Source organism: Scyliorhinus canicula, chromosome 6 (assembly GCF_902713615.1).
Source record: "Scyliorhinus canicula chromosome 6, sScyCan1.1, whole genome shotgun sequence".
NCBI classification, from domain to species: domain Eukaryota; kingdom Metazoa; phylum Chordata; class Chondrichthyes; order Carcharhiniformes; family Scyliorhinidae; genus Scyliorhinus; species Scyliorhinus canicula.
The window spans coordinates 195,685,014-195,700,930 of NC_052151.1; the positions used below are offsets into that span (position 1 = coordinate 195,685,014).

General features: G+C 47.0%; 1 protein-coding gene across 18 annotated transcripts in view; it reads left to right on the top strand.

Moving 5' to 3' along the window:
• The window catches only part of eys (eyes shut homolog), a 3,376,609-nt gene that overhangs the window by 1,818,487 nt on the left and 1,542,205 nt on the right, over positions 1-15,917 (top strand). For 17 of the 18 annotated variants that reach the window (XM_038800705.1, XM_038800706.1, XM_038800712.1 and 14 more), the window contains 2 exons: positions 6,732-6,845; positions 11,809-11,931. The exons of the other annotated variant lie outside the window; for it this stretch is intronic. In XM_038800705.1, the coding sequence (XP_038656633.1) occupies positions 6,732-6,845; positions 11,809-11,931 (237 nt within the window). The remainder of the gene's footprint in view (positions 1-6,731; positions 6,846-11,808; positions 11,932-15,917) is intronic. 18 annotated transcript variants of the gene reach the window in all.

The following is a 15,917-nucleotide window of genomic DNA, read 5'->3' on the forward strand; positions in this document are numbered from 1 at the left end:
CCATGTGCTGAAACCTCCAGGAATCCAGGAATTTTGTTTTTAACTTTGCTGCAGGGGATCAATAAATATTGGGCTCACAACCTCTGCTTGAATGGTCCAAGGTGTAATTCTAATGTCTCTGGGGAAAGAGGGATGTCCACATGTCTTCAGTCGACTAGGTTCCAAGCACTGGAATTCTCTGCCTAATCGGCTCCAAGAACAAAGAACAAACAAAAGTACAGTACAGGATCAAGCCCTTCTGCCCCCCCCCCCCTCCCTCACGCCTGTGCCGATCATGATGCCCTAAATAAACCAAAACCTTCTGCCCTTACTCGATCCATATCCCTCTATTTCCTCCCTATTCATGTATCCATCCGGATGCCTCTTAAATGTTGCTAATGTGCTTGCTTCCACCACATCCTCTGGCAGCGCGATTCAGGCACCCACCACTCTGTATGAAAACCCTACCCCACACATCTCCCGTAATCTTTCCCCCTCTCACCTTGAACCTGTGCTCCCTTGCAATTGACCCTTGGAAAAAGCCTCTGACTGTCCATCCTGTCTATGCCTCTCATAATTTTGTAGACCTCTAACAGGTCCCCCCTCAGCCTCCATCTTTCCAGTGAAAATAATCCTAGTTGACTCAGCCTCTCCTTATAGCCATAACCCTTGTGACCAGGCAACATTCTGGTGAACCTTCTTTACACTCTCTCCAAAGCTTCCGTGTCCTTCTGATAATGTGGTGACCAGAACTGCACGTAATACTCCAATTGCGGCCTAACCAAGGTTTTGTATAGCCGCAACATGATTTTCCAACTCTTATACTTGATGCCCCAGCTGATGAATGCAAGCATGCCATATGCCTTATTAATCACTTTGGCCAACTGTGTTGCCACCTTTTGGGAACTGTGAACCTCCACGCCAAGATCCCTCTGTATGTTAATGTTTCTATGGGTTCTGCTATTTACAGTATAACTCATACCTAGATTTGATCCTCCAAAATGCATCACCTCACATTTGTCTGGATTAAACTCCATCTGCCATTTCTGTACCCAGGTATCTATATCCTGTTGTATCCACTGACAATCCTTGGCACTGTCAGCAACTCCGTCAATCTTCATGTCATCCGCAAACGTTTAATCCGACTACCCACATTTTCCTCCAGATCATTGAAATCTACTACAGAAAAACAGAGGTTCCAGCACTGATCCCTGTGGAACACCACGATCTAAAAATCTCCATTCAGAAAAACACCCTTCTCTCACTATCTCTGTCTTCTATAATCAAGCCAGTTCTGTATCCATATAGCCATCCTACCGAGAATTCCATGCGAAGAAAATTCAGCAGAGTACTATGGCCCTTCAGCCCTCCAACGCTGTATGAACCATGCTACCCGTTTCCAAGGCCTGAGCTCAGCTTAACACACAGATCTGCAGACACCCATCAACTCCGGTTAAGACGGCTTTATTATCCCAAGCTTGATCCATGTAAATGGTAGAGAGATCTGGATAAATGCCAAAATCACTCTGACTAACACTGATTCAGGTGCGACAGGTTTACAAATTTCCAAAAATCAGTAGCCCACCCCAGTTGAACTTGATCCAATCCTTGAAGCTGTAACTTTTATATTGACCAGTAAAATTTACTTTAAGCAACATGATGACTTGTGATCAGCTCAGGATTTAACCCTATCCTGCCAGCTGTTGTTTACTCAGATACTGTGTCCATTATTAAGTTGTTTTCGTCTTTTCCCATCCTACGTGTCACAGTCAGTTCCTGACCACCTCATTGTTCATCCAGGGGCAAGATGCTAAAGTTGGTTCCTATTCTCACCATGGATTGTCTAAGACAGGATATTGGGGCCACTGATATGAACTGAGCTGACCGTTTTATTGCTGACCACACTACTTCTGTATATCCATGTTTATCTGAAAAACATGGGCAAGTTAGCTAGCTTAAATCCCATCATGCATTGTGGCTACTGCTTGTAGCAAGAGTTTGAATACTTATTACTGGTATGTCCTAAAAATACATATTTAATAGTTAATAATGATCACTGTGTATACTTTCTATTATTAATCTCTAATGAACTAACTTATGTAGAACTATTCTAGTATTATCCTAGTTATTCAGTTTTATGGGGTCTTATCTCAGGACGTGTGTTATCCTTCAGTATCCCTCCTTCATCCCATCCTATTCATGTATTTGTCAAGCCCCTTAAACATCACTATCGTACCTGCTTTCACCACCTCCTCCTGCAGCAAGTTCCAGGCACACACTACTCTATGTGTAAACAACTTCCCTCGTACATCACCTCCAAACTTTGCCACTCGCACCTTAAACCTGTTTCCCCTAGTAATTGACTCTTCCACCCTGGGCAAAAACATATGACTATCCACTCTATCCATGCCCCTCATAATTTTGTAGACTTTTATCAGATCGTCATTCAACCTCCGTTATTCCAGTGAGAATAAACCAAGTTTATCCAACCTCTCCTCATAGCTAATTCCCACCAGACCAGGCAACATCCTGGTAAACCTCTTCTGTACCCTCTCCAAAGCCTCCACATCCTTCTGGTAGTGTGGTGACCAAAATTGAACACTATATTCTAAGAGTGGCCGAATTAAGATATTATAGAGCTTCAGCATAAATGACTTGCCAATTTTTATACCCAATGCCCCAGCTGATGAAGGCAAGCATGCTGTATTCCTTCTTGAGTACCTTCTTCACCTGCAATGCCACTGTCAGTGATCTGCGGACTGTACACCCAGATCCCTCTGCCTGTCGATACTCTTAAAGGTTCTGCCATTTACTGTATATTTCCCACCTGTATTAGACCTTCCAAAACACATTACCTCACATTTGTCCAGATTAGCCTACATCTGCCATCTCTCCGCCAAAGTCGCCAACCGATCTATATTCTGCTGTATCCTCTGATAATCCTCATCGCTATCCGCAACTCCACCAACCTTTGTGTCGTCCACAAACTTATGAATCAGTTCAAGAAACTACAGAGAGTCGTGAACACTGCCCAGTCCGTCACACTAACCTACCTCCCATCCACTGACTCTGTCTACACCTCCCGCCTCCTGGGGAAAGCGGGCAGCAGAATCAAAGACCCATCCCACCCGGCTTACTCACTCTTCCATCGGGCAGGAGATACAGACTTGTCTGAGAACACGCGCTAACAGATTCACAAACAGCTTCTTCCCCGCTGTTAACAGACTCCTAAACGACCCTCTTATATACTGATCTGATTAATACTACAATCATGTATGCTTCACCCAATGCCTGTGCCTATGTATTTACATTGTGTATCTTGTGTTGCTCTATTACATTTTTTTCTTGATCACGGTGGAACACCACTAATCACAGCCCTCCATCCAGAAAAGCACACCCACTGCTACCCTCTATCTTCTATGACCGAGCCTGTTCTGTATCTATCTTGTCAGATCACCTCTGATCCGGTATGACCTCACCTTCTATACCAGTTTACCATGAGGAACTTTATCAAAGGCCTTACTGAAGTCCATGTAGACAACACCCACTGTCCTACCCTCATCAATCATCTTCCTCACTTCCTCAAAAAACTCCATTGTGTTAGTGAGACATGACCTCCCCTTCACAAAACCATGCTGCCTCTAACTAATATGCTCATTTGCTTCCAAATGGGAGTAAATCCTGTCTTGGAGAATCTTCTCCAATAATTTCCCGACCACTGATGTAAGGCTCAACGGCCTGTAATTTCTTGAATTATCTTTGCTACACTTTCTTAATCAAAGGGACAACATTAGCTATTCTCTAGTCCTCTGGGACCTCACATTTAGTCAGTGAGGATACAAAGATTTCTGTCATGGCCCCAGCAATTTTCTCCCTTGCCTCTCACAGTATTCTGGGGTAGATCGAATCAGGCACTGAGGACTTATCAACCTTGATGTTTTTCAATATGCCCCAAACCTCCTATTTTTGATCTGTTATCTACAAACCCTTGCTCAAACTCATCATCCACCAATTCCTACTGTTTGGTGAATACTGATGCAAAGTACTCATTTAGTACCTCACCCATTTCCTCTGGTTCCGTCCAAAGAACAAAGAAAAGTACAGCACAGAAACAGGCCCTTCGGCCCTCCAGGCCTGTGCCGACTATGCTGCCCTTCTAAACTAAAATCTTCTACACGTCCGGGATCCGTATCCCTCTATTCCCATCCTATTCATGTATTTGTCAAGATGCCCCTTAAACGTTACTATCGTCCCTGCTTCCACAACCTCCTCTGGCAGCGAATTCCAGGCACCCACTACCCTCTGTGTAAAAGGAGAGATTTCGAGTATAGAAGCAGGGATGTGTTGCTGCAATTATACACGGTCTTGGTGAGGCCACACCTGGAGTATTGTGTGCAGTTTAGGTCTCCTTCTCTGAGGAAGGATGTTCTTGCTCTCGAGGGAGCGCAGTGAAGGTTCACCAGACTGATTCCAGGAATGGTGGGACTGTCATATGAGGAAAGATTGACTAGGTTGGGATTGTTCTCGTTGGAGTTCAAAAGAATAAGTGGGGATCTCACAGAGACTTATAAAATTCTAACAGGACCATACAGGGCAGATGCAGAGAAGATTTTCCCTGTGATGTATGTGTCCAGAACCAGGGGTCACAGTCTGAGGATTCAGGGAAAACCATTTTGGATAGAGATGAGGAGACATTTCTTCACTCAAAGAGTGGTGAGCCTGTGGAATTCATTACCACAGGAAGTAGTTGATGCTAAATCATTGAATATTCAAGAGGCATCTAGATATAGCACTTGGGGCGAATGGGTCAAAGGTTACAGGGAGAAAGCAGGATTAGGCTATTGAGTGAATGATCAGCTATGATCGTGATAAATGGCGGAGCAGGCTCGAAGGGCCAAAAGGCCTCCTCCTGCTGCTCACTTCATGTATGTATCTATGTATTATTGGTTATTAGATTGATTCTACATCAATGCAGTTATTCATGAAGACACCGCCCTCTCAACCTTGCCCCTTGCCTGAGCTGTGGTGATCCTCAGGTTAAATCACCACCAGTGAACTCTCCCCCTCAAAGGGGTAAGCAGCCTATGGTCTAGCTTTCTGCGACTATGGCAACTTTACCTTTACATTAAGGAGGACATCCATATTTGTTATTTTGCTCTCGCACTTGATTTGCAAGATCCTTTCAAGACAGTGTTGATGATGTTGTTCTAGGATATTGGCATATAATGCTAACTAAACAGATGAACGAGAAGGGAATTTAGGGTCATCCCATAGACCAGTAGGGCAGAATGGCCTGTTCACTCTTGTACGTTCTGTGAAACTCTGTGCTTCTCGACCAGTGCTATTAGTGTACCACAACTTAAAATGCACACATAAAATTTCTTATGTACTTAGCTACAGATATTAATGCAGAACACTGGTCAGAAAATATACTGCTACATTTTAGCAAGCATTTCTGCTTTTTAAGTGGTTGCTTCTTTGTATATGTAACCCCCTTTTAGCCTCTCAGAACACAAAGACACCTTACTACCATTCCAAGTGGACATGCGAAAGATGCAGATATTCTAATTATTTACAGATTTGTTTGCAATAGTGATGAATAGTAGTTTTTGGTTCATAGTTTTGGGATATGTAAGCAAGTCAATAGATTCATGCGTCTTATATTGCGGTGCATTTGAATCACTGCCATTTGCAAATGCACAATACCCAGCATGGGGTGACAGGTTGCACAGTGGTTAGCACTGCTGTCTCACAGCGCCGAGACCCTGGTTCAATTCCAGTCTTGTCTGTGTGGAGTTTACTTTCTCCCCCTGTCTCCGTGGGTTTCCTCCGGGTGCTCCGGTTTCCTCCCACAGTCCGGACATGTGCAGGTTAGGTGAATTGGTCATGATAAATTGCTCTTTAGTGTCCAGGGATCTGCAAGTTAAGTGGGGTTATAGAGTTGAAGAGAGAGGGTGGGAGCCTGTTTAAGGTGCTCTTTTGGAGGGTCGGTGCAGACTCAATGGGCCAAATGGCCTCCTTCTATACGGTAGTGAAGGAACGAATTTAGAATTCAAAGCTTTGCTGGACTGGGATCCAACGTAGGTCAGTGATCATCATAGTGATGGCTGAATACGATCTAAGGTTCGGAAGAGCCGAACTTCGCAGAACAACAGGAAGTCATTAGGAATTTAAAATCAATCAGTCCTCTTTCAAACACAAAATTAATGTACTGAACAAACACAAACGGCTTATGTTTTGTTATGCTCTTGACGTAGCATAAGCTGCTTCCTTGATGTGCACTCTGACAAAGAAAGGTTCAGAATTGGAGATAGCTTTAACACATAATTCTCCTACTTGGATTCGACTCTCCTGTTAATCCTACTATAGCTACTCAGACTGACGAACCAGTCTGCTACAACCCAGGTGGTGGGTGTGATGTTGAATCAACCCTGTGTACACACTGAGTGTCTCCACTGGAAAAAGGAAAATCATGTGTGCTGTGTCCTTTGATATGGGTTGGTGTAATGCCCTCCTGTGGCAGTGTCACCTCTCTTGTGTATCGTGAATGCCCATTGGTCATGTCCTATCTTACTGACCTATTAGTTGAATGTCTGTATGTCATGTCTCAGGTGCTCCCTCTAGTGTCTATCTAGTCTATGTGTATTTACATTAACCCCTTGTGCATTTACAGTGATGTATATTACCACAGCTTAGATGTTCATGTATTGAAGAGATGTCGGTACAACCTCTGTGGCACTATCTTCCCACAGGCTTTTCTGGGTCATTCTGTGAGATGGAGGAGAATGAATGCAAATCGGAACCATGTCAGAATGGGGCTGTCTGTCGAAATGAATTCAATATGTACAATTGTTTTTGCCCAGAAGGTAACCCTTTCTCATTAATATTGCTTGTAGGGTAAGTGGGTTGTAACAGGCATGAAGAAATTTGGCATCAAGGATGAATAAGGTATGAGTGCTACAAGGAAGCGCTATATTGAACTAGAAGCAATCTAACGTAGCTGATTTCTCATTGAAGTCTGGCGGCTGTTAACAAAGTGTCGAGCCTATAATCTAAACTGACAGGCCAGCATTTATTCTGCAGCCCTTGTGTCAGTTGTAACTCAGTGGGTTGCCTCCCAAGTCACAAGGTTGTGGGTTCAGGTCCCACTGCAGAAACCTGAGCAGATAATGTCAGACACTGCAGTGCAGTCCCCGAGGAGTGTTGCACTGTCAGAACTACCTTCTTTCAGAAGAGACATTCCCCACCTGGCCTCTGTGAAGTTGAGCTGAGGTGTTCTTCCCAGGATCCTCGCCAATATCCACCCCTCAATCAACACCCTGGGCAAATAACCTGGTCATTCTCACATCGCTGTCCGTCGGAGTTTGCTGTGTGCGGATTGGAATTTACATTTCCCACATTACGATGGTGACGGCACTTCAAACGTTGAGACAAATAGTGATTGAATTGACATTCGAAGACCCTTACATGACTTTTGGGGTGCAGGGAAAAGATATTAAATTAATGTAAATTAATAACTTTTAAGTTCTGAGGGGCACCAATAGGGGCAGCACGGTAGCGTTGTGGATAGCACAAACGCTTCACAGCTCCAGGGTCCCAGGTTCGATTCTGGCTTGGGTCACTGTCTGTGCAGAGTCTGCACATCCTCCCCGTGTGTGCGTGGGTTTCCTCCGTGTGCTCTGATTTCCTCCCACAGTCCAAAGATGTGTAGGTTAGGTGGATTGGCCATGATAAATTGTCCTTAGTGTTCAAAATTGCCCTTAGTGTTGGGTGGGGTTACTGGGTTATGGGGATAGGGTGGAGGTGTTGACTTTGGGTAGGGTGCTCTTTCCAAGAGCCAGTGCAGACTCGATGGGCCGAATGGCCTCCTTCTGCACTGTAAATTCTATGATAATATAATAGTGGCAATGTGGAATCTTTAAACCTGATAATCACACTGGGTAATGTATTTAATCATTGACTGATTGGGTGAGCTTAACTGATTTAATCTTAGTTTCCCTCTGACAAGCCAGTCATTTGGGGGCCTGACAGCATCTGAAGCAAGTCTAATTGCAACAGGCCCACTGATATTTCAATCTACAGTAAAGACCGCGACAATACACGGACTGCCACCCCAACTCGAATGTCACGCTGGTTTAGCACAGCAGGCAAAACAGCTGGCTTGTAAAGCACAGCAAGGCCAGCAACGCGGGTTCAATTCCCGTACCAGCTTCCCCAGACAGGCGCCGAATTGTGGCGACTAGGGTCTTTTCACAGTAAATTCATTGAAGCCTACATGTGACATTAAGTGATTATGACGTCTTCCCACAACCATCAGTGTTGGGGTCTGTCCTACTTCCTTCTGACTGGACTGCTTCAGCAGCTGATTCGAGCTGAATGTGAATGATTGGATTTATGTTGATACAGTAGTGCTTTTGGCTGCTTACCTAACTCCAGGACGTAGCTCTTTCTATTAAACTCTTGAATTAGAATGAGAACTGCAATTCATTATTAATGAACTTGGGACAATTTAAGAGCTTTATTACAGGGAGAGTACTGGGAAATTGGCTCCATGGCGAGTTTGAGAAATGATGAGGATGCGCTTCACAGTGCTGCCGTTGATGGGTTAACATTAGTCAAGCGCTTGTCACTGCCATGTGCTTGACAGCTCTGATGACAGTCATTTGGTGGCGTGACCATACAGCTGAATAGGTTTATGAGGGCATAAAATGTTTGAAATTGCAATGAAGCATTCCATTCCAGACACATGTCTTTGCGACCGTTTAACCGGTCAGGGGGAATTTGTAGACTTTGAAACAGGTCCGTGCTGGGTGGAGTGCGAAAAGGAAGTGCTGTTCATGTGGGGAGTGAAACATTTCAAGTCAGTGCAAGACAACAGCAGAGGCTCAGGCAGATAATCCATGTTTCAGAGAAGCCAACATAGAACATACAGTGCAGAAGGAGGCCATTCGGCCCATCGTGTCTGCACTTAAGTTCTCACTTCCACCCTATCCCCGTAACCCGATAACCCCTCCTAGCCTTTTTTTGGTCACTCAGGGCAATTTTATCAGGCCAATCCACCTAACCTGCCCGTCTTTGGACTGTGGGAGGAAACCGAAGCACCCAGAGGAAACCCATGCAGACACGGGGAGAACGTGCAGACTCCGCACAGACAGTGACCCAGAAGGGAATCGAACCTGGGACCCTGGCGCTGTGAAGCCACAGTACTATCCACTTGTGCTACTGTGCTGCCCATGAGGCATTGTTGAAAATGATCAAAGTTTTCACAACTGGAGAGGAGAAGGGGACGGGTTGAGGTAGGAATGGTGGGCTATGGTAGCGCAGCCCCTTTATGGGGCATTTTCTTGTGTACACCTGACTTGGCGCTATTGCGCAGGAGCGCATGAATCCTGTCCAATGGGGGAAAAGCACGGAGCACTGAGAGCGTGGTTCCGGACAGAGTGAACCCTGGAGCCACCAAGTGAAGACCTGCATAGCGACTCTGTGCCTGTGTATATTTACCTTGTTACCAATAAACCCTTGATAAAAGCAAATTACTGCGGGTGCTGGAATCTGAAACGAAAGGGAAAATGCTGGAAAATCTCAGCAAGTCTGGCCGCATCTGTAGGGAGAGAAAAGAGCTAACGTTTCGAGTCCGATGACACTTTGTCAAAGCTAACAGACAGAGAGAGTGGGAAATATTTATCCGGTGGAGTGAGAATGAAAGATGAGTCATAGCCACAGAAACCCAGGGAAACTGGGTGCTAATGGCCACAGAAACCAAGGGGAAAAGAGTGTTAATGGCAGTCCCCAGAGAGAACAAAAGATGTGAAAGGTCAAACAGTCCTGTCACTAGATTGAATCAGCCATGGTGCAGTGGGTAATACTCTAAATTGGTAGTTGTGTATTCAGGCCTCCTATTCCAGACAGGAAAGAAACTTAGGCTGACTCTTCAGGGCAGTATTGAGGGAACCCCGCACTGTTGGAGGTTCCACCTTTTAAATTGATGCCGTGCCTGTCACCGTAGGAGGGTACCGTAGGTGGTACTTTTTAGATGAAGAGTACAGGAGTTCGCCCTGGTGCCAATATTTATCCCCCGATCAACATAACTTTTTAAAAAATAAATTTAGAATACCCAATGATTTATTTCCAATTGAGGGGCAATTTAGCATGGGTAATCCACCTAACGGGCATATCTTTGGGTTGTGGGGGTGAGACCCATGCAGATATGGGGAGAATTTGCAAACTCCACACAGACAGTGACTCAGGGCTAGAATCGAATTTGGGTCCTCAACACCGTGGGAAGTAGTGCTAACCACTACGCCACCATGTCGCCTACCAACATTACTGACGTTGCTGAACTGCACATTGGCACATTGTTGTTTTTGGGACCTTGCTTTTACAATTTGATTCATTGTGGCTATGGGTTCACTTCACAAGGGCTTTTGTGTCTCTTAGCAACAGGGAAGGAGGATCAAGATTACTTTATTATGAAACGGAAAAAATGAAAATCGCTTATTGTCACGAGTAGGCTTCAATGAAGTTACTGTGAAAAGTCCCTAGTCGCCACATTCCGGCACGGCTGGTACGGGAATCGAACCGTGCTGCTGGCCTGATTGGTCTGCTTTAAAAGCCAGCTATTTAGCCCAGTGAGCTAAACCAGCCCCTTAGAACATAGAACAGTACAGCACAGAACAGGCCCTTCGGCCCTCGATGTTGTGCCGAACAATGATCACCCTACTTAAACCCATGTAACCCGTATACCCGTAACCCAACAACCCCCATTAACCTTACACTACGGGCAATTTAGCATGGCCAATCCACCTAACCCGCACATCTTTGGACTTGGACTTGAGGCGTCTTTCTCCCATTTTACACAAAGCAAATTGTTTACATTGGATTAATCATGGCTTTATTTTTGTGGTATCTTAGGGTTTATAAATTGCCCTTTATGATCACAGCTCATTCAAAACGGCTTTATGAACATCAGACTGCTTTCGTGTGAAGGTACTCACAAATATAGTGTAGCGATCACACATTAAGAACCCAAAAACAGAGATGCCCGGTTTATCAACTTTAGTAATGCTAGTTGAGGAGTGAGTACCGTAGGTCACCAGGGAGAACTTCCATACTCTTCTTTCAAACAGTTCGATGGCATCTTTTATGACCTGAGTCTGAGATGGCAGGCTTGGTTGAAAAGATGGCATTTCCAACAGTGTAGCATTCCCTCAGTGCTGCACTAAAAAGTCAGCCTACATTTAGTTTCCCAAATCTCTGGAATGGAGGGCAGCACTGGTGGCCCAGTGGTTAGCACAGCTGCCTCACGGCGCTGAGGTCCCAGGTTCGATCCCGCCTCTGGGTCACAGTCCGAATGGAGTTTGCACATTCTCCCCGTGTCTGCGTGGGTTTCGCCCCCACAACCCAAAAATGTGCAGAGTAGGTGGATTGGCCACGCTAAATTGTCCCTTAATTGGAAAAAATAATTGGCTTATCTAAATTTTTTTTTTTAAAAAGGCTCTGGAATGGGAGGCATAAATCTGCAACTTTTGACTCAGTGCCAAGAATATTACCCTCAGCTGAGTCAATACTGGTGATAAGAAACATCTTCTCACCATGTCCTGCAGCATCACCTTCCTTCTTCCAATACAATAGGTTCTGGAATCTTGTGTTCTGCAATGTTCTCCCCTGGAACTGACTTTCAGGAATGGTCTTGGTGAGAGAATCTTTCCTGGTTCTCCTTACTCATACCTAATATCCTGCAACTTGTGTTAAGTGTAATGCTAAGCACTGATGAAGCAAGGCCATGCCTCTCTTACAAAATATATCTGATAAGTGTGTTCCCTCACACAGGGTTCGAAGGCCTGAACTGTGAAATTAACTCTGATGACTGCAGCTATGGATTTTGTGATAACCAGTCGACCTGCCTGGATCTGGTGGCAGATTACATTTGCCTTTGCCCCCTGGGTTTCACAGGTGAGACTCTTTGAACTGGAAAGACACCAAATATAAACCAATATGCTGCTTATCTCAGTGAAAGAAAGGCATCTGACACCTTTTATAAGCTTAGAACATCGAAAATAGTCAATGATTTACCTTTGAAGTGAAGTCGCTGTTGCGATAGAGAAGGCAGCAGCCAATTTACACACAGCAATCTCCTCCCAACTGCAACGTGATAATGATCAGATCACCTGTATCTGGTGATGTTGTAAGAAACTGCCTTGGTCTTCTTCCAAGAGTACTGTGGGATCTTCTACACCCGTCTCAGGGGTCTCAGTTCAATTTACATCCAAAAGACAGCACCTCAGCAACATTCCCCCAGTAATTCACTGAAGGGTTTGAACCTATGATCTTTTGAGGGAATGCGACCCACTGAGCCATGGCGAAGATATCCAATGACACCAATTGAACCCCCAATTAAATTATAAATGTAGGGCAGGAGTGTTCAACCGTTCCTGCTGGCAGGATCGTCTGGTCTCCCTGCCATGGGTTCTCCGCCAGCAGAGGATGGGAACAATGGGAAGCCCCATTACCAGCGGTGGGACTGGAAGATCCCGTCACTGGCCAGTGGTGGGTCACATCCACTGCCGCAGAACACACGGCAGACCTTTTTCCACACTCATTTTCTCACCATAACTGATCACATTTTAATGATGCTGTTTAAAGCCATCCCTTTTTCTTGTACGCCTTTCTATATTCCTTGAAGTATGATGATGGCTTTGGAGTTTCATTCCTCAGCATCTCCCTGTGCTGCACCTCTGCCTAGGCACGAAGAGCTGTGTGAAACTATCCTGAGTTGATCTATCTTCCGTCTTTGTCCTCTTATGATTAACCATTTTGTTGAGAACTTGCCTTCATTTTCACTTTGTCTGCACTTTGCCATTTAGTGGGGATGGGAAGAGTCATCTTTGAAACCTGCACATGGAGCTTCATCCATTTGTATCTTATTTCAATTCAGGAAGGATTTCCAAAAGGCTTTTCCGTGCATTGAAGCAAAAGGGGAGAATGGTGTTTCCAATAGGCTCTCCTAACTAGTGATATACCAGGGGCGGGATTCTCTGACCCCCCCCCCCCCCCCCCGGTCGGAGAATTGCCAGGGGGCCGGCGTCAATCCCGCCCCCGCCGTGTCCCAAATTCTCTGGCACCGGAGATTTGGCGGGAGTTGGAATCGCTCCGCGCCGGTCGGCGTGCCCCCCCCCCCCCCCCCCCCACACCCCCCCCCCCCCCCCCCCCTCGGCGATTCTCCGGCCCGCGATGGGCCGAAGTCCCGCCACTGCCATGCTTCTCCCGCCGCCATGGATCAAACCACCTACCTTACCAGCGGGAGCAGGCAGCGCGGGTGAGCTCCGGGGTCCTGTGGGGGCGAGGGTGGGCTCCGGGGTCCTGGGGGGGCGCGGGGCGATTTGGCCCCGGGGGAGGGGGTGCTCCCACGGTGGCCTGGCCCGCGATCAGGGCCCACCGATCGGCGGGCGGGCCTGTGCTGTGGGGGCACTCTTTTCCTTCTGCCTTCGCCATAGTCTTCACCATGGCAGAGGCCGAAGTGACCCCCTCCCCTGCGCATGCACGGGGATGACGTCAGCAGCTGCTGACGCTCCGGTGCATGCGTGGACTTCCGCCGGCCGGCGAAGTCCCTTCAGCCCCGGCTGGCGTGGCGCCAAAGGCCTTCCACGCCAGTCGGTGGAGCGCCAACCACTCTGGCGCGGGCCTAGCCCCTCAATGTTAAGGCTTGGCCCCTAAAGGTGCGGAGACTTCCGCACCTTTGTGGCGGCCCGACTCAGGAGCGGTTCACGCCTATCCATTACGCCGGGACCCCCCGCCCCGCCGGTGGGCCCCGATCGGGGGCCAGGCCATCGTAGGCTCTCTCCCCGGGGCCAGATCGCCCCGTGACCCCCCCAGGACCCTGGAGCCCGCACGCGCCACCTGCTCCCGCCGGTAAGGTGGGTGGTTTGATCCACGCCGGTGGGAGAGGCATGACAGCGGTGGGACTTCGGCCCATCACGGGCCGGAGAATCACCGGGGGCGGGGGCCACGTCGACCAGCGCAGAGCGATTCCCGCCCCGGCCAAATCTCCGGTGCCGGAGAATTCGGGACACGGCGGGGGCGGGATTGACGCTGGTCCCCAGTGATTCTCCGACTCGGCGGCGGGAGGGGGGGGGGGGGGGGGGGGGGGGGGTCGGAGAATTCCAGATCTCTTGTGTTCATTCACTGCCTCCTATTGTTGCCTCCTCATTCACTGCCTCCTCATTTTGTTTGATGTAGTTAGCATCTGAAAAATTTTGGAATTACAAACCTTTCAAAACTATGACATCTGGGGAAAATAATCTGGTTGTGGATATTTTTTAAAAATTGGCACCTGATCAAAATTATGCATTGGTGCTTTTTATTTTAAGAGGTCCTATTAACGATTTAACCATACCCAAGGAAAAATTAACGATCTTGGTGACTGAACAAGAAAATTAGGGAAATAAAAAACAATTGTACTCAACTGGCACTGCATTACAGCTTGTGCATTTGAGGAAGATTCCACAGCCTATCATTCCGTGGAGTAATGGAAGCAAATGAACCTATTCCCTCTGGTTTTTAATGATAGTACAGTGATATTGAATAATGAAGGAAAACAGGCCACACAACATTTTGCAGCTGCATTCTGTGTGGCCAAGAGGGCGGTTATGGACTAGGCTTTGTCAGATGTGTGGTGATTTTTTGAACCAGAAGGCTTTGATGTTCCTCCCCTGAAGATCTGGTCCCCTGGCTCTGCGGGTGACATTAACTCTGCTGTACCTCATTATTCAGGCATACAACTTAATAGTCAGTATCAAAAGGCATTTTGATCGCAGGCCATCACAGCAACGCCCGTTCAACACATTTTCCCAATGTGGGTCAATGCATACCAATATAAAGCAGGCACACTGAGTCCACACACTGTGTCCTCCCAACAACCCGCGGCCTCCCCCACCTTGTTCAGACCAGAACACTAAGGTCAATCATGGTGGTGTTCTCACTGCTGCCTCACTCCTCAGCATCGAGTGGGACTTGAACTACTGGTATCATGTGCCCTGATTGGCTTGGTTGTCTATTTGCCTGATCTCAGCTGAATCCTGATGGGAACTCTGTAATTACTGCTGGTGCTTCTAAGCAGGCAGGCGAGGAGAGAAATCTGACATAACACCCACTCCTGGGCACCCTCTGCTAATTGATGCCTGAACAGGTGCAATAGGGGGTGTGATGAAACTAGGATCGGGCCTGAAAATGGTCAAATCATCCATCAATACTTCCTGTGAAAGTTCGCGCATGGGGCAGCACGGTGGCGCATTGGTTACCACTGCTGCCTCATGGTGCCGAGGACCCGGGTTCAATCCCAACCCCGGGTCACTGTCCGTGTGGAGTTTGCACATTCTCCCCATGTCTGCGTGAGTTTGGGGCAGCACGGTAGCATTGTGGATAGCACAATTGCTTCACAGCTCCAGGGTCCCAGGTTCGATTCCGGCTTGGGTCACTGTCTGTGTGAAGTCTGCACATCCTCCGTGTGTGTGTGTGGGTTTCCTCCGGGTGCTCGGGTTTCCTCCCACAGTCCAAAGATGTGCAGGTTAGGTGGATTGGCCATGCTAAATTGCCCTTAGTGTCCAAAATTGCCCTTAGTGTTGGGTGGGGTTATGGGGATAGGGTGGAGGTGTTAACCTTGGGTAGGGTGCTCTTTCCAGGAGCCGGTGCAGACTCGATGGGCTGAATGGCATCCTTCTGCACTGTAAATTCTATGTAAAACCCAAAGCTGTGCAGGGTAGGTGGATTGGCCACGCTAAATTATCCCTTAATTGGAAACATTTTTTTTAAAAAAGCTTGCGCATAAAAAAACAGTTGAGGTGACGGAGAGGTCAGAAACTAGGGAGGAATCATTGTCAGAAGGGGGTGATGGTTGAAGGAAAGTGGAAATGAGAGAAAGTAAAGACTTTGTAGTTAAGCTT